The following is a 25,482-nucleotide window of genomic DNA, read 5'->3' on the forward strand; positions in this document are numbered from 1 at the left end:
TGCTGAATAAATCATCAAGCCTGTTCACATTTCTGATTAAGGATCTGACAGCGGATGATAATAAAGACAATTGAGGTGTGAGACGTGTGATACAGAGCTGAAGAAATTGGTTTCTATAGTTACTTGACTGATTTCATGCAATTTTTAAGGATCTTTGTGCTAAATGAGAGTGATTTTCTGAGCAACCTTTTTCCTTAACTGTGCCTCTTGAACTATGAAATTTGTTGTTGCTTAACATTGCTGCACTTGGCTCCTAGGTGCCAGCAGCAGCAGCAGGTTATTTATGAATGCTTTAAAGGCCCTTATTGTTTGGATTAATGTAGGAGCCCAGGCAAAACAAATGGAAATCCAGTAAAATAGTATTAGAATCAATGCTCTGGATTTGCACCATAGTAGAAGAAATTTGTAAAAGGAGAGGAGAGAGAGAAGGAACTTGCTTTAGTATCTGTCTTTTAATTCTTTCTTTCTGCTTATCACTCTTTCTTCGTGCTTACAGTCTGTGAGTACAAAGTTGCCCTAAAGCCCTTCCCAGTTTGCCTCTAGTGCCACCAGGATCAACAGTCAGTGGGTGATGCTAATTTGTCTTGTTTTGTAGGTGGCTTTACCTCTGCATCATCTGGTTGTTTCTAGAGGTTCTTTCTTTTAATAAAACACTGCAAAGCAATTCATTTATCCAACTTCTTTTCTCTTTTCCTCTGAACAATAAGGTGTAGGATCTTGAAAAATATTCCGTGATTTGGATATTTAGAACAGAAAGAAGTTATATGTGTGTGTTTTGCGTCACTTTTTAGATTAGTTGGTATTGTTAATGAGATCTCTGTTAAAAAGTGGAATATTGATGTACAAAAAAGGAGCCAACAGAGTGGAGAAGGTGTCTGAGTTTAGTACTTAATGTTCTGTTAAGTGCTTGAGTTCACATCCTTCAGTGCATCTTATGTTGTGCCAGACTAACAGCCTTCATCACACTTGTCCTGCTTATTTCTCCATGCTGTGCTGCTCCCATAGTGATGGTCTCTAACTGCTTCACCAAAAGAAGAGGCAGATGTGCTTCTTGGGACAACCCGTATCTCTCTGTTGGTATTGCCTTGCCCTCTGTTCTGCTGCTTTGTTCTCTAGAAAATGAGGCAGCCAGAACTTCTCCAGGCTTCACATGCCACATGGGAAGCCCACCTTCTGTGCCGGGGGTGCTTTCTTATCTCAAGCTTGAGTAGAAATGAGCCCAAATACAGCCCTGGTCAGTTTTGGCACTTTATTGACAGTTTGGAGATAAATGGTCAGCACACATTTGCATTAAAAAATACAAACATGAGTAGAGCTGGAATAAGAGCAAAACAAAAATCAACAAATATCCCAAGGCTGAAAGTGGTAATGCAGAAGCACTGTGTATACTGGGATGAAAGCCTGAAAAGGGTCACCATTGTCTGTCTGTCTTGTCATTTTGTGAGTGTAGTATGCTCCTAAGAAACCACACTTGGGAATTTTGATACCTCTGCCAGCTGGAATCGGATCCTTTCCAGGCCACTCTGGTTGAGTATCCACTGGAAAGCCTGATCTGATCCACTTAAAGTTCTTTAAGAATGAATATGGGCCTTCCTTCCTCAAAGCTGTCTTTTATGTGTTGATGGTGACCCCTGGGAGAAGGGAGAGGGTGTTGGGTAATGGCACTGGAGCAAGTTCTAAAGCAATGTTTCCCAAAATGCAGAGTGTACATCCTAACAATGAATTCTCATAAATCCAGGATGTGCTGTCATCCAGCAGCTGGAGGCAACATCTTAACATTGCTGGAAGTACATCCAGAGACTCAGCAGTAGATGCTTTTATCCAAAAGGCTATACATAATTGCTGTGACCTTTTAATCCCTTTTTGCATGACCTATTGCCTCAAACTTCCCCTATGCTAAGTCATTTACTTTCCTATATTCTTAGTCTATGTAGCTCACTATGAATTAAATCTTTATTTACTTCCCCCTTTCACCTGTTTCAGCAGATTTTAATACCTATGGAAAGTGCGCATTCCTTCCGAGACAGCTGCAAGGCTTGCCCCGAGCTGCTCCTTTGTGCGCTCAAGAATTTTGTCTTTGCTCACCTCATGGGCCAGCTCTTTGTGCAACAGCGTTCCCAAAGTCTGGGTGAATTACCCCCACTCTTCATTCAGCCTTATCTGCCACTTCAAGCTGAGGGGATACAGTCCTTGCATTGTCCCCAGTGCTTGCACTTTTAAGCCATAACTTTTTTTAGGTGCTTTCTGCTATTTCCTGTTCTACTTTCAACTGTACTTCCAGTTACGAAGAAAATGTTCAGCTGATGCAATTCTTGTAGCTGTATTTATAGTTTATCTCTGGCTTCATCCCTTTTCTGAAATGAGCTTACTTAAATGGAGTAGGTGTAGGATACTGTCAAATGTGCAAGTATGCCTTATGAACGGTGCATCCCAGAAGACCTGTAAAAATGTCAGTATTAAACAGTATATACTGTAAATTTAAATATAAACCCTGATCTTTTGTACTTCTGTCATCTTCAAAAGTGAGCGTGCTTATAATATGGCTTCAGGAAGCATAAGGCTGAGGCTGGGCAAACCTTTCAGATTGTACGTGTGCAAGATTGCTGCTTGGGGTTGAGCAGGTGAACGGGTATCGTACTGATAGCATCTTTGCTTATTCCGTAGTAGCTACCTTCGTCTCTGCTCTTACCTTGCAATATCTATCAGTAGATGAAGGTGAGCAACCACGTTTTAAACTAGGGAAGGAGCATGTGGAGCAAGCACCTGATGGGCAGCAGACTTGCCTGCCCCATTCCTTGCTCTTCCAGCAGCTCTGTTCATTTACGACTGCACAGGTCCCTTGTTCCTGCTTGCTTGATGTACTTGCGCATTTAACTGTTAAGATTTTGACATAGATGTCACAAGACGTCAATAGGTGAGATGCTGAGAAATACCTTTAGTATCAACTGACTGGGAGGAAAACAGCAAACCCTAGGGGTTTTTGTAGACACAAAACAAACCCTATCAAAAACATAGAACAAAAAGTTTGCATGATTCCAGTGAGTTTCTGGGAGTTATACAGTAATGATGGAAATTTAGTTGTTCTGTATTATCTTTTTTCAAAAATCCTCTTTTTTTTTTTCTATTATGTGTGTCCATCCTAACTCTTTCCCTTATTTCCTCTCACATTCTCAGATAACAACTAACTGTAACCTGATTCTTTGCTGCTCTCCCTGCTGTCTCCAACTCATATTTTCAATCTGTTTCCTTTTTCCCCCACACCTCTTGGGCTGCTTCTGTATTCAGTCTTCTGAACCCCATGGTTCAAATTCTTTAAGACCGCTCTTGTGGCAGGGGAAAAGGAAACTCCCTAGTTAACCATAACCTCTCAAAAAGCAAACGATGCTGTGAGCAAAATAAGATCTCATCGCGATCAATTGGCTTTTTATGAGCCTTCAGTGACATCCTGAGAGCTTCTGCTTAATTATCTGATTTATATTATCTTTATTGTTCTGTAGTGTTTCTTACCTGCTACTGCATGTTTTGGAAAAAAAAGCATGATTATTGAGCAGACATAAATTTTGTTATCCTGCAGTGTAGCCCTACAGATAACAAAGGGTTATCATCAGAGATTCTGTGTTACAAGTCTTGCAGAAAGTTAGGGATGGGAATGCTGTGAAGTGTTAGATTATTGAGCAAACTAAAAAGTGAACCAAGTCCCTGTTTATGTGGCATTCATATTGGTGTATTGAAGGAGCATAAGAAAAGAGCAGCTGAGTGTGTCAGATACCCTAAAACCAGCTGGCTGGAAGATGGTAGCAACTATCTTTATCCAGTGAAAAACAAAAGCCCCCCCAAAACTCTATTAAGCATGGTTTTGGATTTTCAAATAGCCTTTTCTAAGTTTCTCTGAGAGAGAGTCTATAATGGACATGTAACAAGCTGAAAGCATGACCTTCAATTAGAAACTTGCTAATAAGTGGGAATTTTAGGGCTAAAAGTATGACGAAAAGATGATAATGGAGAGCCAGAGAGTTCCGTGCCAAGAACAAGTGTTGGGTGGACTGCATGATGAGATGGAGAAACTTGCAGGTGGAAGGTAAGTCCTAGAGGTTCTCTAGCTTTGAGACTTCAAGAGTGAGTGAATGAATGAATATGCAGTGTTACAGCAGCTGAAAGTCATTCAAAATATCATGCATTTGGAAGAACTGCAGTTGGTTTTAAAGTAGTGTCTTGCAAGGGCTGGACACTGTCCCATTGTGATAATGCAAGACTGCTGACAGTCCTTGAGCAGTCTTAACAAAAACTACAGAATATATTGCTTTGGTGTGATGTGCTGTAGTCTTTTCTTGGCCTTCCAACAAAAGTAGCCTAGGCAGCATCTGAAAATGTGCATAGAAAGCTTAATGCTGGATGCCAGACACCCAGGAACTTCGCTGAGCCTCCAAGTCAGGCAAGCTGATGGGACTGCACAGGGGAAAGCATGCTCCAGGTGTTCTAGGATACACAGAAATGCGTCAATAATTGTTAAACAAAACAAACCAAAAAAACTGGTAAAAGGCAATACACATTTCACACTTGGGAAATTCCTAACAAGAATGGGCAAAATAAAGAGTCAGGAAGTCACTGCACCCTGGATTTTTTTCTTGAATTCTTTTGGGGAGTTAATTATTTATATATTAGGGAATCTCGGATATCAACTGAAGGAATTTGGTTTTTCCTTATGGGCAGGTTACTTCATGGCTATCCTGGAAAAATTTTCTGTTGTTCTCCAAAACATCTTATTGCACCCTTTAGTTCTAGACAGGCAAGGAACCTGGTCTTGGGGGACACAGCCACAGTAGGCCCTGTTCTGCCACTGAAGCATGCGTGTAGAATATTAACCTGAAAGAAATCTACAGTATTACATTCAGCCCTATTATAAGTTAGGACTGCGTATCAAACCACTGCATGCTATTCTGCCTTTCTGCTGTTAAATCTAAATTACAACAGAGGGAAGAGTCAGTGGAAACTAATTGTATGGCTAATTAAAACAGTTTGAAAGGAAGCAATTGCAAGAAGAGAAATTGCATTACAGGCAAGAGGAGAGGATGGTAAATGTTTAAATATGCAGCCTTCAAATGTCAGTTTTCCTCAGAGAATGTCCCCCATATGAGAAGTCTGCTATTCAGCTGCATTCAACCTGTAGGGCAGAAAATTTTGTATAGGAAAGGTAGAGGCTGGAGGCAGTAATGCTCAGTCAGCTTTATGACAACCAGTGTGAGAGGCTCGGGATTGAAAACAGATTTTTAAAGTTTATTTTTCATTTTCGTCACAAGTTCCTTGAAACGCTTAAAGGGAATGCAAAAAAAATTTAGTTCTTTTTTTCCAAAGACAATGAAGGGAGAAGCGACTGAGAGCAGTAGAAAACTTTCAAGGCACTAAATGGAGGACACAATGAAACCCAGTGAAACTTTGATTAAAAAAAGGTAGTAAAAAAAATAATTTAAAAAGGAGGATAGAAGAGAGAGAAGTCAGTTCAGTGGGATCAGTTGGCCCCACTTAAAACGTACCTCAATATTTAGTTCTTTAAAAATGTACAGTAAAGGGCAGTAGTAAGGACCCATGTAAGTGTTCAGGTTCCTTTTTCACTGATGCGAGCTAGAAAAAAGTAAATGTTGGTATTTGGCCACAGTTGCTTTGATTTACTTTGAATTTTAATATTCATTAATTTATTGTTTAATTTCTTTATTGTGGAAGCTGAAAGAATCAGGGGCTTCTGCCACTTTTGTATGCTTATATTCCTTGCCTTTTTCCCCTGCAAGTCTTACACAAATTCATGTTCATCTACCTTAGTGCTTTTATTACTCCTGATGTACTTATTGCTGGATAGCACACATAACCCTTAGGCATACATTAACTTGTCTTCAGCCTTCCCTGGTTTCCTTTCCTGCCAGTTCTTCTGTTACTTTAAATATTTATTTAATCTGTCCCATACTCTGTCAGCCTACAATGTCATACATGGAGACAGCCCCGCTTTTTTCTTGATATTAAACCCAGTATCTTATACATATGCTTTTTAGTCTTTCCCTTGCATTAATTATAACCAAGTCCAGAATTGTGGTGTTCAGCTTCCCCATCTGTCTTACCAGCATTTCTTCCGAGCTCATTTACATCCATACAGCTGTATTTATTTGTTATTGCATTGCCAAGACTATTTTGGGGTTGTTTTTTTTCAACATAAGTTCCTAGCACTTCAATCTGAGAAGCAGAGAAAAGAAATCTCTTCATTTATTTCTTAGTACTTTATATCTTGAAGTTCCTGCAGAAGTGGACAGTGGTAGGAATTTCTTGAGATGCATGTTATCTGCCAGCATCATGCAGACAAGTGCCACCTGTCTGGCTTTTCTTTAACCTCAGACCTAGTTGACTTTATTTGTAGTAGCATATACTTTTTACTTCAGTTGTGTTTAAGGGATTCTTTGCAGTGCTTAAGGAAAATCTTGCGAGATTTGCATAGCTTGAATTATTGGAGCTCTGATAATGCTAACAACCACATACCATGTACTTCGTAACTGAAAGGGTTTTAAAACCAACTTGCAGTATTGCTTTAAAAAAAAGTCTGGGCATCTCATAGCTGAGGTACTTCGTGTCTTCTTACGCAACTTGAAATTTAATTTTTAATATTAAAATGCCACAGAAATGTCATTGGTGTAGTAGTAAAAATAGATTTTGCATATTTTTTGAAACGTGGAGTATGAGACATAGGTGAGATATTTCTTTTCCTGCTCACAGAAATTCTATTTTTCTCAGTAGAGGATTGAGTGAAGAACAGAGAGGTCAATTTTAAAACCTTTCATTTTGTGTGATTACAGCCATGCTGCAAATGCCATTTCACTATAAGGGAGGACTTTAAAACATACCTTACCTCTTGATTTGTGCTGCAGGTCAGATTAACTAAAATGGTTATTGTGTCACCCTAGAGATTCCTGCTTGCTGCAAGACCAGACTTTAAACCCTATTTTTATTATTAAAAAGGCCAGCAGCAACAAAGACTATTTTACAAGTTCTGAGACGTTTTCATAGCAATTTGATCTTTATACACAGGTTTTTAGAACTCTTTGTACTGTGATTCTTAGCGTATGTAAAAATCAGAAAGAGGGGAGAAGGTGCATGAACATTCATTTGCCTCTTGCCTGGAGACTGTCCCCTGTCAATGCCCTTCTTGAGGAATGAATTTTGAACAGAACGTGTGTTGGACTTCTGTGTCATGGTGGAACAGCAGCAACTTTCAGCAGATGAAGTAGGTCAGGTTGAGGGGAAACCTGCTAGTTTGTGGGTCCCACGTATGGCGCAGGTGCCCCCTGCTCCTCTTGAATTGATATTACACACTTCTATCTTCAAGGGAGAAAAATAATCTATTTTCAAGATACAAACCTGGGTATGACAGTTGTATCCTATTTTAGTCCGAGACACCATTATTAGTAAGACTGGCCCCTAGAAGGGAAACAATGCTATAGATGCAGCTTCTCTATATTTTAATAAAGTATATATATTACTTTTACTGTCTTTCACTTGCTGCAGTGATCTTTCTGCCCTAACTTGTGTGTTATGAAACTGTCTGTTAAAGAAAGATTTGATTCAACATGGTTGCCTCTTGCTCTTTCCTAATCTTGTTTAGGAAAATCTGGCAGTAGTTAGCCAGCCAGTATCCTCGGGTATCCCTTGATGTTATCTGCCTGTCTTCTCCTTATCCTGTGCTTTTAACTGCTCACACAATGTTTGGACATTTAATCTCACACTTTTTAATGGAACAAAACTTGATGAAAAGATGATTTTGCTGGCTTTGGCAGGGTAATTTGGATGCCTGCCCGTATCACTTAATGGGGATCTGTTGAGTCCATTATGGAGATTGAATGTTTAAATTCATTTGTCTTAATTATGTTCTCAGAAAAATCCCCAAGATGTCTAAAATGCAATAAGACTATGATTTCTTTTTTTCTTTTGCTCCAAAATCCTGGTGAGATTCTGCCTGACTTGAAAAATCCTTTGACTGGTTATGAGGTTGAAAATGTATTGGGGAGAGTAGATGATGGTAATAACATGTGTTTCCGACATTGTCTTGGGAACTGTGTGGTCAAAGATGCATCAATTCTGTTTCTAGAAAGCACATCTTTTTCATACTGTCCACCAAGTGTCATCCTGTTCTTTGTATCAGTGGGTTTTCTGCCAGCACTGACCTCCACTAGCAGTGCTCACTCCTGCAGGGCTGGTGTGGTTTAACCCCAGCCAGCAACTAAGCACCACGCAGCCACCCACTCGCTTCCCCCCCACCCACTGGGATGGGGGAGAGAATTGGGGGGAAAAAAAAGGTAAAATTAGTGGGTTGAGGTAAGAACAGTTTAGTAGAACAGAAAGGAAGAAACTAATAATGATAACAATAATAAAATGACAGTAACAATAAAAGGATTGAAACATATAAAACAAGTGATGCACAATGCAGTTGCTCACCACCCACCGACCGGTGCCCAGTTAGTTCCCGAGGAGTGATCCCTCCCAGCCCCACTCCCCCCAGTTTATATACTGGGCATGGTGTCACATGGTATGGAACACCCCTTTGGCCAGTTTGGGTCAGCTGCCCTGGCTGTGTCCCCTCCCACCTTCTTGTGCCCCTCCAGCCTTCTTGCTGGCTGGGCATGAGAAGCTGAAAAATCCTTGACTTAGTCTAAACACTACTTAGCAACAACTGAAAACATCAGTGTGTTATCAACATTCTTCTCATACTGAACCCAAAACATAACACTGTACCAGCTACTAGGAAGAAAATTAACTCTATCCTAGCTGAAACCAGGAGAAGGGCATCTGTGTCGACAGCATGCTTCGTCAGCTTGAATTCTGTGGGGTAAATGGTGATGGTGCCTGAGCGCTACCCAGTCCTCAGCCAGAGCAGCATTCTGGTACTCCACGAAGAGGCACTCAACTCACCGAGTCCCCTCCACCCCATGCTGCTGCCAGCCTGAAGCTCCCTCAGTCATAGCTCTGCCTCTTGTCCTTGGTCTTTACCATGGCTGCCTATCAACATCAACTGTAAAAAGGAGAGGGGGTCTTATTTCAATGCTGCTTCAAGCCAGTGACCAAATGTTCAGCAGCCACCCATTTTTGACATGCCTAACTGCAGTGAAACTGGTTTGTGTATGTTTTGCAGGGTTGAGGGAGAGGGGGGGATATGTTTTCCAATGACTCCCAGGGATGGAAGCACAAGGTTAGGCTAATAAAGGCTTTTGTTTCTTTTTTGTTTGTTTGTTTTAAGTTTAATGGTTTTGAAAGTCCTTTTCATTTTAAGTGTAATGATTCTTAAAAGTAAGGCAAATCATCTTTCCCCTTCTGGTTTTCTTTGCCATTGGAGCCTTTTTGAATTTAATCTGCCCCCAGAGGGATGCCATCTGTGTGGCATGTTGTAATGCCTCTTCTCATGGCAAGACGACCATGGTGTACCTGCAACCACTGTGACAACTGAACTACACTTGCTAGCAGGAAGGTGTACTTCTACAGGGGTGCTCCGTAGCTGCCTGTAAGTGTTGGAGGCCTGGGCGGCTGGGGCTGGATCAGCGTGTGCCTCCGCCAAAGAATCTCAGCATTTTATTGCTCCTGGTTAATCTAGGGAGTGATGAAGACGTCGCATAAAAAGAGTTTCTAAGCCTCAGTGTTCACAGAGTTTGTGAAGTTTCGAGTTATGGTTTTGGATTTAGTCTTATTCCCCCCATCCCTGATGGGTTGCAGTGTGTTCCTGAATATAAAGATACATATTTAAGACTGAGATTAAAGAGAATTTTATCTTAAACATTTTATGCAAGTAGGCTAGCTGGAGGTAACCTCAGACAACTGCAGAACACTAGTAGTTTTCAACTTTAAGGGACATAAAACCTTATAGTCTGTAAAACATTCTTGAAAGCAATACAGTATATTTTGAAAAAAACAAACAAAATCCCATTCAGAACTGAATGAATTCTGATAAATAAGGTTATAAGTGTTTATACTGCACACAAAAGCAAGAATAGCGTGTGGGGTAAGTGAATGATGGTATCTAGCATTGAAGAAGTACTATTACGTTCCTGCAAGCAAAAGCCTACATAGTGTGATCAAAGCTGACTTGCAAATAGTGTTTTCATAACTGAAGCATTTGTCTCATCTTCAAAAAAAACCACCCCCAAACACCAAAAAATGCCCCCCCCCAACAACTAGTCTCAACATATGTATGTCAGTCTTGCATTCCCTGATTTTTGCTGAAAAATCTTGAACATGCATATAGTTTGAGTCTTACAGGGGTGGATGTCCTTTTAGGAGTCCTGCACTGAAAATACCATTTTGCTTTACATAGCCTAGCTGCCGCAGTACTTGATGTGAGGCTGCCAGCATCACTGAAGTAAGACTGAGTCTACCTAACTGAAGTAAAATAAGACTTGCAAAAAACCCCCCACAAAAAAACAGTCCTCCTTCCCAAAACACCCCCCCAAAACCCCACAGTATTTCTGTATTGTGGATTTTAGTAGCAAGTGGGGGAGTAATGCCATATAGGTGCTACAAGCTCAGTTCTTAACAGCTGAATTTCTCTTCTCCAGTTGGGATTTCTGAGAGCTGAAAGCAAGCAAAAACACAGTGTATTGCAAGCTTAGTAAGCAAAATATCTGTACTGACTGGATGAGGAATTCCAATTAATTAATTGGTTTTATGATTGTAGGGGATGGAGGGGAGTAAGAATTGGATGCTTTGCTACCATGATATGGCTGTACTTTCTTTAAAGATATGCACACATATCCATGCAGAGAATTCCCATGCAAAAAATTTTGTAAGTCCTGGGAACGGGGAGAGCATGGGCTAAGGAGCTGTCCTAGTTGCATGTCAGGTCATCTAAGGGTTAACATCAAACCCAGAGGTTTGTGTTTAAGGACAAACTTAGCCTGAGTAAATAGAAAAGCTTCCTTCTCTACAGAGAGGGAAATCGCTCCCCTCCACCCATGCTCCAATTTGGATGGCTGGTGGATCTAAAGCAGTGTGGTTGAATTAGCAAGGTGGCCAATCCAAGCTAGTAAGTCTGTTACCAGACTTGACTGGGCCAAGCTCCAGAGCAGCTGGCATCTATAGTTATCCATTAGAATGAAGTAGAATGATGTACCTCAAAACGGAGAGATAAAACCTTTTTTTTTTTTTATCCTCTTGACTATGGGTTTCTCTCCCATCCCAAGTTTACCAAACCTAGGTAGAAGTTGTTTCTAAGGATTTCTTCATGTTGAACAGGTTTTGGAGGTCAGTGAAAATAAATATATGCAGCGTATCTCTAACTTGCTTCCGATACACCTGAAAATCCAAATATGTACTGAGAAAAGAAGGAATATCTGTGCACTGGCAGCATCCTGTTCAGTTGGATAATAAGATGTTTCAGAATGGCAATATTGAGTGCTGGTTTCAGGTAATAGAGCATGAAGAAATTGAGTGTCTTGCTTGTGCAGTCATGAATTGAGATTTTGAATTAAGAATATGCCCAGTTCACAGAGCTCGGTAGCTTCAGCTTTTAATACTAATCCAGCCTCATAAACCAGTTCTGATCAATTTTTTCTGTTAGTCAGAAATAGCAAAGCTTATGAGCTGCAGAACCATCAGCAAGGCACCTGTTAAGGCTGCATTGATACTACAATGCGATCTCCATAAGTAGTGTTACTTACATGGTGCTATTTCTAGGGTCATTAGTGTTTCATGGCTCTAAGTGTGACTGAGTATTGGAATCTGTCAAAAGTGTCCAGAAAGACAGGAGAAGATGCTGTGAAATACATTGTTTCAGTAGGGATTGCAGAGCTGTCTGAAGCTGCCATAAAGAGAACAAGACTTCTAGGATACTGTATATTGTAATTGATGGAGGTGTTTTCCTTTTCAATTAGATGCAACAGTTGGAGTTAGCACAAATGCAACAAAAAGAAGCCAACCTCACAGCTTTGGCAGCCATTGGACCAAGGAAGAAAAGACCATTGGATTCATCAAACGTTGGATCTGGGCTGGAGGTACGGCGGTGACTTGCGTGTTGTTGTATCTTCATACTGAATTATTTTTATCCTTCCCTGTAGGAAGAAGTGAGAATTCTCTTAGACTAAATGGCTGGTTACATACTGTAAGAAAACTAGTCTGTGTGTTAGATACTTGAAAGGATTGTTTCTGGTAAATTTCATGGGGATGTTTAATTGTGTGTTATAGGAAGAACTGTGGATAAGAGCACTGTGTGTAAGGGACTAAATGAAATGATGGCTCAGAGAAACTTCCATCTGCAGTGGAGGGTAACGAAGCTGTGGTGGTCTTCCACAGCAGCTAGTTGTCATGGCCCCTCAGTTGAAGTCATGATGGCTGTTTTGGATGGCTTTTGAAATGAGAAAGAGGAGCAAAACTGGCACCTTGGCTCTTGCTCTGAGATTTGTCTGGGGACTTTTCCATGCACAATGCACGGGGACTCTTTTCAAATATACTGTGAGTTTGCCTTGGCTAGATCCCTCCAAAAATCATTCAATAAATAAATAAAGCTAGACCATTCAATTCCTGCAATGAGCCAGATCACCTTTCCTGGCTCATGCTGCATTTTAGAAGTGCCTTGGAGGTGCTTTTAACTAATCTTGGTCTGAACAAATCTCTTAATGTTGTGCCAGTGATTAACTGTTTCTGGGACCTGGGAAGCTTATGGGGCTGCAGAAGTTCTTTCCAAGGAGAATGACAGCCTACTTCTGTTAGCGATCATCTTGGCTGGAGATGGGAGAAATGTGTTGCGGGCTGTCATTCAAGTGTTGTTTCCAGTTTTGCCCCTTGTTCTCATGAAGCCTCAATGTTGCTCAAGTGAACGGCTGGTTGGCTTGTGGCCCAAGCACAGCGAACAGAAGCCTGGAAAGTAACTCCTGTTTGGAAGAAGTGGTGGTAAAGTTGTCCTTTCTGATAAACCTTAAGTATTTTTCATTCTTGTGGCCTAGGAAGCTTAAATACATGCTAGGATTGAAAATACTCTGGCATTTTTGCATGCTAGAGTCTGGATGGACCTCATATAAAGCTAAATTATTTGCAGTGTAACTGAGACAGTGGTGGTATCTGTCCTGTAGGTTTTCCCTCAGCCTGGACTGTGGCAAGAGACCTCTCTAAGGAGGTGAGGTAGACTTGTTTCTCTGATTTTTTTTTTCCTGATGTGAAGACACAATTAGCTCCTTGAATGCTTCCTGTTTATCGCAAGTAAACTGAAGGAATCTGTATCTAAACAAGCCGCAGAAAGCAGTGTTCCTAGCTGTTGAGCAGCTATTCTTCACTTCTTTGAAGTTTTTTAATGCACTTTCACGTGAAGCTGAAGGTATAGTTATTTTTTTATAATACCACTGGAAAAACTTGAAAAAATGAGTCTAGCACAAGAACAGTTTTCCCCATCCTTTTCTTCTCTTCCCCCAAGCTTCTATTGAGTAACTATTCCTGTTCTTCGTAGTGGTTTTCTGTAATTATTGCCGGATTTGTTTCTGAATATTTAACAAGTCTGCCTGTTAAGTATTTTTCAGTTATTTCTCATCGTCTGCAGTGTGTCTGCTTTATTAAAAACTTCATGAGATTGTGCAAAAGACAGAGAAATAACAGTGTTGCTATTGAAAACTGGCAGTCCATTCTTTACATTGCCAGTTTAAAAGAACGTGGACGTAACGTGCCTAAGACTGACCAATAAACCTTGATAGCGTTTCATTGTCACAAATTTACCTGCTGTATTTTGAGTTGCTTCTCGTATAGGTTGCCTTACTAGACTGAGTTGTAAGGGCAGTAGGTGAAAGTAATTCTGCCAGTGAAACTACTTTTGTTTCTTGCATGCAATCTTGCATTCCAGTGTCTAGTACTTAGGCTTCATGCTACCAGAAAGCAATTCTCTGCAGATCTTTTTTCTTTTTTGTGAAATTATGCATGATAGCAAACTTGAGAAGGATGTTTAGACTTAGACGTTTAGGTGTCCCAATATATCTAAGCAAGATTTATAAAAGCCTTAAGATTTCTCATGTAGAATAAAGAATGGTTTTGACAAACACTCTCTAGTTCAAGAAGCAGAACGTTTGTAATACATTCATGATAACATGGCAAAACATCCTGAGCAGTAAACAACATTCCATTCTTCAGAGATGAAAGGAGGTCTTTGAAACTGAAAGCAAGTACAATATGGCCTTAGGCTGATACACATTTGGGCATCTTTAAAATCATCTTTTTGGGCAACCTGTCTGAGAATAATTTAAACAGGCAGAATGTACTTTCTCATTTCAAGTTGCAAATACAGACAGCTTTACTCTCAAGTAATGTTAAATGTCAGAACTTCCTGACTGCAATGGCAAGGAGTAAATCTGTGCATAATAGTCCTGTGACCATTTTTATTTTTTTTTAAAGCCTAATATCTTGGTAGACAGGTATGATGGAAGAAGTTATTCCTAAATATGAATGATCATTTGACAGGATTGAATGAAATCACTGAAGCTAACTGCATTTGTTTTTTTAACTAAGACTTCAACTTTCCTTGGATAATGTTCTTTGTACAATGTTTGTATCTCTTATGTCCATGTTAGAGCAAAGTTGACTCTGTTAAGCTTCTTTTTATCATTGCCTACTGCAATAATTAAAGGAAAGGAATTGTTTCAAGCCATTATTGGTGTAAACTGAAGCCCTGAGGTATTTGGGGAGACAGGGAAGAAATACTCACAGTATGTTTTAAAAAAGTTGAAACTCTGTAAGCAAATTTGTTATATATTTGCCTGCCTTTATTCAGTACCAAAATGTAATGGGTACTGGAAAAGTCAGCTCAGCAAACTGGGCTGGTATGGATCTGCTACCTTCTGTTGCAATAACAGTAAGTGTGAAGGGCTAAGAACAGCATTTTGTTAGCGTATCGTGTTTCTTTTCTCCACAAATGAGTATCTGTGTTTTATTGGGATGGTTCTTCAGCCCTGGGTATCTGCTTCCTCCGTACTCTGTCACCTGGTTTTGCACCTCTTCTGGAAAGTTTTTTTCATGGGATAGTTGAATGCCTGATTCCTGCACATTCATCCTGTCTTGCTCTCTGAAATTCTGCTTTCTTTACTTGGTCTTTTAAGGAGACCTAATATGGATTATTTTAATGTGGGAACTAGAACATGTGGTGATATGAGCATAGTGTGACAGGTAGCAAATAAAGAAAGAGGTTCTTGCCCAGAGGAGTGTCTGTCAACTACTTTGGACCTAAAAGCAATATAAAAAGGGTAAACTATATCTTGCCATGATTATTGCTTATGTATCAGTAAACTTGAAATAGCAGTAGGGGCAAATCCATGAAGATCATGGAATGAAACAATAAGGCTAATGCTCTAGGCCTAATTAAAAAAAAAAAGCATCAGTATAATGGGAATTCTTTTCCCTTTCTGGTTGGAAACACTTGTTTGGGTAGTTTTGCATATTCTCTTCACTGCAACTTAACATTTGAACGGTATTGTTGAGAAAGAGTAATTTGAGAAAGCCCTGGTAAGAAAATCCCTCTATTATGAAAATGTGTTAATTGGTGCTACTTGTGTTCCAGAGGTGGTAATATCTTCATCTCTCTCATTCTGGTCCCTCTGGACACTTTTGGATACAATGAGGGGGAGAGGCCTTTGGATTTGATTCATATGTGTTTTCGGGTTTGTGTATTTATTACCCACCTCTTCTCTCCCAGTTTGGGGGCATGTGGTGAACAGTAATGAATTAAAGGGTGGGAAGAATTGAAAAATAACTTGACTTGAGAAGGGAGAACATTTCTAAAACAAATCAGAAAAAAGTAAACTTGAAGCCACAGACTTATTTTCCTGATTCTGTGTTGTGTTTCATAGTTTTTATTGGTTAGTAACATGCCCCATAATGTTTTCAATGCTGAGAAATAGTCAAGGATTATTTTGGATTAAGTTTTACTGCTTTTCTGATGGCAAAACTATTTTCGAAACAGCTTTGTCTCATTCTCGCTGTAACTGGAGTCTTAGAAGTTTGAAAACCCTTGCAGATACTGCAGCTTTTTTCAGTGAGGAAACAGGCGGCAGTTCTGAGTCCTTAAACTTTCTTTCGTTCTATCCAAAGGTGTCCCGGGTCCCAGCTCATCTTTGGTCTTGAACTGAAAGCAGTATACTTGTGTGGTATCATGCAGAAGGAAGGAAAAAAAGTCTAGATAGGTTTTTGAAAGTAGAGTTAGGACACCAGCTCTAATTCTTATGGTCAGCTTCTGAAGACTGTGGTTGGACCATTCTTCTGCTTTATACAGGAAAACTTACTTGGATGCCTGCACTTCTGTGTAATTTTTGGGGGGAGACTGCTTGCTTCTCTTCCGTTTTCTGGCTCAGCGATAACACATTAACTACTTGGAAGTGATGCAGTCTGTCTCACCCCAATGTGCTGCTGGTGGTGGGTTGTTCACTTACCTTCTTCCAGGTTGGTCACATTGACTGACTCGGGGGTAAATCTTGTGTCTTTTCTTTTTGCCTGATGCACTGGTGAAGGATATTTCCTCCTTCCAGATACTGCTTGTGGCTGTTCTGTCCACTGCCAAGACTGGCTGCTCTGTAAGTAGGTGTGGGTCTTGCCTTGCCACCCGTAGTCTAGCTCTGCTGTGGAAACTTAGGCTACTGCAAGTAGCTGCTACAAAAGTAAATGATGCAACTGATATCCTGGGGTCAGTGCAGAGGCATTCAAGCACTTTATTTCTGTCAAACTCCTAGCTCTGGCCAACATGCATAAAATAATGTGATGCTTCCACGGTGATGCACATCTAATGCAGCAGTCCACAAATAAGCTTGTATTCTTCTTCTGGGAAGAAGTTTGGCAAGAAGAAATAGGAGAAATGTCTTGTTTACCACACTGGTCATTGTTCCATTTTTAGTATTGATGGTGGGTGGAGAAAACAAGCTTGTCTTCTTCTCTTCTAGGGCTAGGTCTCTGCCACATCTGATCATTATTAGCAGAACTTAAACTTACCCTTCTTGTTTACCGCTTAGGATGCTGGTATTCATGTTGATTAAACATTCTGTATATGGTGCTTGTTTAAGCTTTGGGAATGCTCTTTAGGCTGACCTAGGAAGAACGAAGCCTTTGAGCAACAAGTCCTTTTCTGCAGATTAAAAGAAGACCCCAACTCTTCCAAATGATTGGGGAAGAGAGATGTTTTGGTTTTTCCACTGTGTGACAATCAAATTGCTTTCAAGTTTTTTTGGCATTTGTGGGAGGGGTGTGTGGTAGTTAAGTGGTATGTGGCTTTACACTCATAAGTGGTAGCTGTAGAAGTTACTGCCGCCTTTTTGGCCATAAGCTTTTCTGATGAGAGGACATGCTAGCACAATTCGTCAACTTCAGTATTGGTGTTAAGGATGTGACTGTGTCTAAATGTGAATTAAATGCAGAAGCTGGCTCTGTAGTGAATGACGATAGGTTTGCTACTCCCTGTATATCAATGGTGTGCAGAGAGGCTGCTGGCTGGTGCTTGGCATTGGTACATGATAGGCTGCTAAAGTATTTCTTTAAAAGCTGCAGAAAATGAATTTAAAAGCAATCAAATTAAATTGGACCTAGACTACTTGCATGTAAGTAGGTGTTCAGAGCAAGGCTACAAAAAACTATTTCTACACTTGAGGGATTTCCCTCTCTTTCTGTGTCTCTTTCTGTCTCTACCAGCCCTTCCCCCAGCCCGTAGGTCTAAAGTGATACAGGAGGTTTTTGGGTTTTGAGGTGCGGGTGGGGTGTGTGTTTTTGGTTTTTTCCTACTTTGCATATGCTTAATGCATGCAGGCTCTTGATTTCAGTTCCTAGTTCTTATTCAAGCTATCAAACAACTGAAGAGTCTACGGTGTGGTCATACCTTTAGGGAAGAGGGGAGCTAAAAGTGTTAACTGCAATTATAAAATATGGCTTCAGCATCTTACTTACCTGCTGCATAGACCTAACTAAGCGCAGCCCTGTCAGCTAGAGAGTTTCAATTTCAGCGCCGAATTTACTGGCTGCTGTCAATCTAGGCCATACACTAGATGTGAATTTTTTTCCCATGTTAAATAGGCAAAAATATTCTTGACTGCCATTCACACACTTCAGAAATACAGTTCATTGGCCCATATTGTGCCTTCTCTGTGCTAGAGATGAACTTAATTCTTCTTATGTGTGAAAGATATCTGCAATTTAAATGACTAATTGCATTGTAGCTTTAGGCTGAACATATTGGTAACGCACAAACGTTGATGACATGTGAAGGGTCAAGAGATTTATAATTTAGTTGACAATACATTGCTTAAAATGATGTGGCAAAGAGCCAGAAAATTTCAGCTTAATAATTGTCTATTAACTAACATGACATATTTGTATAGTATTCATTACCTCCAGGTACAGATTAAGCATCTGATGTAGCCATACAAAGTGACATGCGTACATGAATCTTGGGCATAATAGTGAATAAACTGACATTACATTTGCAGTAATTTGTTTCAATATGTAAAACATGTTGTTGCCTACATTTGAAAGGACTTGTACAATGTTGCAATGAAATTGGGGGAAAAATGTGTAGTTGAATAGCTTTCTCTATTATATAGATCTGACAGCTTCGTGAGGCCTCTTTGTAGGCTGCAGGTAACGTCATAAATATGCATGTTTGTTTTCAGCTGCACAAGAAGCAGCCCAGAAATAGAGATCTAAAAGCCTTTCAGACATTGGCTTGATTTATCCTAATGGTCTATAAGGTTAAAAAAAAAAAAAATCCCCAAAACCCCAACCACCTAGCACAACCAACTTATTTTAAAAAAAAAATCATATAAATATTGAGTAATGTAGTATTCTAGTATTGTGAATGTGGGAGTATTTCTGTCAGACTGAGGCTTGTTAGAATAGACAGCATCAGTAGGCTGGCTTGTCACCCAAATAATATCAACTTCTTTCACTTTCTATTCTCTGGCCTAAATTAGGCACTTAGTTGTACAACCAAAACTGTCACAATTCTGACAAGATCTCTTCCTTCCCCCTTGCCGATGCGGTAGACCCAGGAAAGTGTTTGAGGACTCCACAATGTGTTAATGGCTTTTTAACCTGTTTTCCTCCTGTGAGACAGGAATGTGTTCTGTGTTTTACAGCTGGGAAACTCATGTACAGGGTACACTTAGATAACACCAACCTCAGTGTGACCACAGGTGACAGAGCTGGGGGTTGAACCTGGATGCTTTTGCTCCGATTCGCTAGGTGCTCTTACCACCTTTCAGCAACCTCTCTGCTGCACACAGCTGTAATTTTTCAGTGTTTGAAGATGTCGCTGAAAACTGTCTCGTGACTTTGCTTCCTTCTGCTGGTGGTATTTTTATAACGTGCAGCAGAGCTGCAATGACAGTTTGCTCTCTTGGGATCTTGACTCTGGGACTGGGATGTGTTTATGCCACACCAAAAATTGAAATGAGAACTTTGGCTTGTCTTTTAACATTTAACTGAACACTTTGCTCCCTTAAAGCACCCCCTGCCAAGCATTTACAATTTTGAATGTGATTGGTGTGAAGCTACTGAACTTGAGAAGGGAGCATGTACTCTGCCAGGAACAGCTCACTGAGCCTGACCCGAACTTGGTGGGAAGGAAGGTGTCTGCTGACCCCTCTGAGCTTTGTATCGGGGCCTGTAGACTAGCTCTGAGAAACTTTGATATCCTTGTCGGTACCTGTGATCCAGACTTGTAGATCACATGCTCCAGATACCTTGGAGACTAGGAATCAGGTGGTGGTGGTAGCTCAGGTAAAGGAAGACCCTTGTCATGAGCTGTGGCTCTGTATCAACTTCACTCTTGCCTTTTCAGAGAGAGTTGGTATTTAATTCTTGGTCCAGCCACTGGAGAGAGCCCTAGAGATCTTAAAAGAGGTTTCAGGAGCAACCTCTCAACAAAACTAGCTGCACAACAGGCGTGGGACTACAGAAGGACCTCCACAGTGTCTTCTGCTGTCAAGATCAGTGAGAGAACTGATCTCTGTCAGCTGCATGTAAAAGGCTCTGAGGATCAAGAAGGGGTGACGGCGTGTTGCTTTGGCAAAGCTGCTGATTTGGCTTGACTCTGAGGATAGGCCAAAAGCAGGACAGCAGCTGTTGTGGCCTCCTGGGGCTGGTTTTAAGGCAGCTGGTGGTCTCGGTACTGTGAAGGGTGGTTTCCAGTGGTACAGAGCCACATTGCAGCAGTGCCTTACCTGGCTTACGAACAGAGTCTGTCAGCTGTTGATACTGAGGTTGACTGGTAGTGTTTATGCTGGTAGTTATCCCTCCCAGGCTGCATGTACTCTGTGTTGTTTCTCTTTCGGAAGGAAAGCAGGGTGCTGGGGGTTCAGTGAAAGGCAGGAACTTCAGGATACGGCTGATGTTGTCCAGTCTCCCCTGGAATGTTTCCAATTAAAAAAAAAAAAAGAAAATGAAAAAAGACAAAATGCAGTTGCTAGTTAAGGCACTAATAAATAGATGTTGCAGAAGGGGGGTGCAGGCTGGTTGCAGTACCCTTTACCAGAATTGGTTCTGTAGGGATGCATTTTATATTCACTTATCTTTGTACTTGTCTGTGGCCTGGTTGAAAAGCAGCAGTTTTCACTTCTCCTCAGAACAGGCTTACAAAGCTGTCTTAGGGTAGGCTGAAGACTTCTGCAGTGAAGAAACCACCAAAATAGCAAGATGCAAGCGGTTGCTGCCCAACTGGGAGCAATGTAATAGAGATGTCTGGGAGCAAGGAGTGGGCTGGTGTTGTCCTAATCAGGGTATTTAAGGTCTCAAAAGCAGCGTGGGGAGCTTCTATGCAGGAAGGGGTATATGAGATGTAAAGGAGAGGACTGCTGACTGTTGCCTAGGGCCAGACAAGGCTGACTTGCTGCCCAACAGGCGCTTGCTCAAGAGGAGGCTCTGAGAGCTGAGCACCAGAGGACCCTCCCCTAAAGTGTCCCTTGTGTCAGCTGGAGGGCTCAGAGTTGGGCACTTCTTAAATAAGGTCTTGGGCATTAACAGAGGTGCCTGTGATGGTTCATTGTGATGCACAGATGGCATCTTAATTTCAAGTGTTTTCACTTTTTGTTTATTACAAAAAGACAAGCAGTACACCCTCTACTGCTTGGTCCAAAGCAGCTATGGAGGACAGTAGCTAAAAGAAGTTAGTGCTCATCCCCGTGTAAACTTAGTTCAGAGTGAGTTTCCCCAGTGCAGTCCCAGTCTAGACTGGAATGACCTAGGCTGTCTGTTGGCTTCTTTAATTTTAAACCATCATGCACTTTGAGGGAAGGACTTTTTCTTTTAACTTGGATGTGGTAGCAGCTGCTGGTTTAACTATGTTCAGTAACTAGTCAAAGAGCCCTGGCCCCTGAAATGCTGTACTCAGTAGCTCTGATAAGCCAGTGTGATGCTACATAAAACTTGGAAGTATGACCTGGCTGTCTTAGCAAACAGGAGTCTGGGATAAGCTTTGCCTTTGGATGTGATATTACAGCATAACATCGCTTTACGTCTCTGCACTGGGCGTGATGGGTAAGAAGTTAAGAATAAACAAATCCATAACTCTGTCTCAAACGCAGGCGGCTTGATGTTTCTGCCCTATTGTAGCATCTTGCAGTTCCAACAGCTTCGGAAGCAGGCTGGGGGATTTGTGCTATCTGCCTTCTTTTTGTAAGGGAGTGAACAGGATTGAGGTGGCTTTGGTGTCTTTTTAAAGGTAAGACTTCTAGTCTAATGACTATTTAGTGAGAAAATACTTTCACCTCAATAAAGTTCTTTGAATTATAAAGGGCATTGCTGTTGGGTTACTGAAAACCCTTGGGGTTTGTTTCATTTATAACATTGCCTCAGGCCTTCTGCTGCATCCTGTTGGATTGACCTCCTTTTCAACCCGTGCTGGCAGCTGCATTGCAGAGCTATCTTTTCCCTGGATCCTTCAGGGTTGTCATATGACAAACTTGAACTGTGACCCTTTTGTGTCTTACCAGGACAGCAGTGCCCGCTCTGTGCGATGTGGCCAGCAGTCTTCCCCACGCACGCATTTGTTCCAAGCCATTTAACAAACTGAAAGTTTAAAATGATGGCATTTCATAGTGTTTAATAGTATCGACTGTAAAGCAAATGAAATGGTGCTGAATACCCTGCATGCTGCTAGTAAGAAATACAGTTTCCATTTCTGCAATATGCCCTGGGTTTTCTGTGGTTAGTGTGTGCTCTCTGGTGAATCTCTTTACTTTTTAAATAAATTTCAATGCTTCCCCCTCTAACAACAGTAGCATTCACTGCTATAGATATTCCAGCACTGGTATTTGTTTCTAATATATGGGGGTTTTAACCAGATTTCTCTAAGCAAAGTGGGCAAAGTCATTTTGCTGAAGTCTTGCAGAGAGTATTAGGGTAAGAATTGATATAGTTAACATGGCATCCAAGCAACACCATCTCCAAGTGGTGTTGATGCTGGCAGGCATTGCCTTGCTGAAGTTACAGAGACTGAGCACTCGTATTTGTACAAATTGCATTCATTACCAAGAACCCTCCAGTAGTGATAAGAGACTGGCTGTGTAGCATAGATTGGCTCCAAGATAAGTAGCCAGTCTATTGTGCAGCTCATGGTAATCTTCCTCCTCCCCGCCCCTAATAATAAATCTTGGGGCATTTTGGAATGCGTGGGGGTTGCTCATTCCAGTAGCCTGAATGTATAACTACTAAACATCATCAGCTCCTACCAATTGTGCTTTCATAACCAAGCGAGGCAGCCGACTGAGATGGATATGCTCATATACAGTGTTCTGAACACGCAGATGCTTCGACTGTGTGTATTTGTTGCTCCCTTAAAGGACAATTCACAGGTGATGGCCAGGGTAAGAGTTTCTCCCGGCTGTGTTTCAAGGCTAGAGCCCGCTCGCAATGATGGTTTTCTTCAAGAAGAGATGTGAACATCTGGAAGTTGGGGGTTTGCACATGGGAGTAAGAGCCGTGCACAACCTGAGGCTCTGCATAGGAACTGCGGTAGTACCTTCTTCGTAGTTAGCTTGTCCTGTCTCAGTGCAAGTGTCTATGTAGTATGACTTCAGTGAAATGGCAGTTATTTATCTTACCATAATAATATAGTTTTAAAGAAAGATAGAATTTTCTGGTTGCTTTGACTGAAATAAACCACCAACTGGCAAGTGCTTGCTTTGTCTTTTAAAGTATCTAATGTGCAAGAACTTCTGGATTGCTAGTTTTCAAGATGTAAAGCTGAATATCAGCAGGCTAGTTTTATGCAAGTAGACAGTATAATCCAACCAGTTCGGTTAAAAACTTGTCTTTACATGGAATTCTAATATTTTTTCTCTCTCCCTCCCCCATTCAGGGTTTGAATGGCAATGGAATTGCTCCTGGATCATCAGGTTTTAGCCTTACGAAACAGCTGCTCTGTCCAAGAATAACCCGCGTCTGTCTCAGGGACTTGATATTCTGCATGGAACAAGAGAGGGAGATGAAGCATTCTCTAACCTTGTACCGTGCTCTTCTGAAATGATTTGAATTTTACATTTCACCTTGCTGTCTACTGCCAAAGAAAACACTGAAGCATTGTTGCACTGTCTTGAAATTCCAATTTCTGGAAAATGATCCGTTGTAAGGATAACTCTTGTTTACAGATAAACATTTTTATTAAATACCTAACTTAGCACCTGTAGGGTTTTTAATAATGTTTGGTTTAAACCAGTCTGTAAACCAGTGAAAACACTGAGCTACACACACAAGTACCTGACTACCTGCTTGCATTTAACTGTCTTGCAGGCTCTGAGGGCTTGATATGTGTCCCCAGTTTATGTATGTCGCTTGCTTCAGTACTCCAGAGCCTGCAACATCTGTTCTATGTGTAGTGCCTTCTTCTAATCCAATCTTATTTAGGGGAACCAATAACAGTTTAAAGGCACTGCATAGAATGGCAACTGTATTTAATCATGAACCAGCAGTCAGTCAACATGCTAATGTATTGCCTATCTGACTCAGCATCTCCTTAAATTTTCTGGGGTTAGAATTACTACTGGATGCTCATTTGTGAAAGCAAAGTAGCAAGTGAAAGGAATGAGGGGTGCTTTCCCCCCCCAAACCTTGCCTCAACTGCCCTCCCCCTTTCCTCTGAGAAAGTGACTGAGGGAAGGAGAACAAATCAATGGTTCTTGTGATTGAAGTACATCAGACAGTGTAGTTAGGGTATACTTTGATGTTCAGGGAAAGTCTGGTGTTACTAAACTTGGAATACAAGGAGCGCAAGAGCCTAAAAAGGAAGGGTGAACAGAAGAAACAGTTTATCTTTCTGCAGATAAAAAAATAGCATTGAACTTGAGCATAGATGTAGATGAAATGGACAAAAGCAACCTGTGCTGCCTGCAAAAAAGGGAGAACCTGGGAGGCATTGAAACTTTGCAGCTGCAGACTCTCTTAAGGAGAAGCAGTGTTTGCAAAGCGCAGGATTCACAGCTTTATTTAGAATATTGATTTAATACCTTAATATGGTATAACAGGGAAACTTCCCAAATAGAAAGTATTTAGACAGTTGCCTGGTTTCCATTCAGTGAGGAGAACGACTCTGGACTATTAAGACTGCTAGAATAGATTCAAAGATTTTCTACTTGCTGGTAAAGACTGCCTTGTGGTGGAAGGAAAACCCTCTGAGTCACTCTTCTCCCCAGCCTCCAAACATTTTGCCTCCCGTGACACAGTGCTGTATAGCATGGCCGTTTCCCAGGACTGGTGGGAAAGGCACTGACTGTATTGAATGGCTTCCTGCTGAAACTTTTTTTCTTTTAAGGAACAAGCTTCCTATGGTTATTTGGCATGCTACTTCAGAACTTGAAGCGATGATTCAAATGCCCTCCACTGTTAGAACCACTGCAGATAGTTACCAAATTCAGTAAGTTTTGAATCGGTTATGGGTTTTTTGTTGGAACAGTAGTAAACAACTCTAGTATATGAATGCTGTAAATTATTTATATATGTGTATATAGCATATATATATATATATATATAAGAAAAGCAGTACTTTGACTAAGCTATAGTTTGCAAGATATTGATGGCATCAGGCAAAATTGTTTTGTATAATTAAATGCTTAGCTTTACTTTTTATGTAAAGTGCAGCATTTTCCATATTTGTGTACTGTTATTGATCAGATGTTTAAAATTATTTTAAATACTGCATTAAAGCAATTATTTTATTAAAAATAATAAATCGGTAACTTTGTTTCCTAACATGAGAAATTCAGCGTCTGAAGCTGTCATCACCATGACTAATGGCGTGCCTCTGAGAGCGAGCCCCGGCTATCTGCCCATCACAGTAATTGGCATGGTTGCCTCACGTGACGTATTAACGATAAACATCTATATTTTAAGGTTTTTAAACAGAACTAGGTGACAGAGCAAAGGATTACTTGAAGGAGGGGGTGGGCAGGGAGAAAAAGCAACTTCTCATTTGTCTGATTTCCCCCAGTCAGTCAGCACAGAGGCTGGGGGGGGGGGGGTGTGTTT

At 40.9% G+C, this 25,482-nt stretch overlaps 1 protein-coding gene across 2 annotated transcripts in view; it reads left to right on the forward strand.

Annotated features, from left to right (window-relative positions):
- Window positions 1-24,981, forward strand: part of TAF4B (TATA-box binding protein associated factor 4b) — a 75,130-nt gene extending 50,149 nt beyond the window's left edge. For both annotated transcript variants that reach the window (XM_069779206.1, XM_069779207.1), the window contains exons 14-15: window positions 11,892-12,011; window positions 23,321-24,981. In XM_069779206.1, coding sequence (XP_069635307.1) covers window positions 11,892-12,011; window positions 23,321-23,488 — 288 coding nt within the window. In that variant the 3' untranslated portion in view covers window positions 23,489-24,981. The remainder of the gene's footprint in view (window positions 1-11,891; window positions 12,012-23,320) is intronic.
- Window positions 24,982-25,482: the final 501 nt, after the last annotated feature.

Source organism: Haliaeetus albicilla, chromosome 3, assembly GCF_947461875.1.
Source record: "Haliaeetus albicilla chromosome 3, bHalAlb1.1, whole genome shotgun sequence".
Lineage (NCBI taxonomy): Eukaryota > Metazoa > Chordata > Aves > Accipitriformes > Accipitridae > Haliaeetus > Haliaeetus albicilla.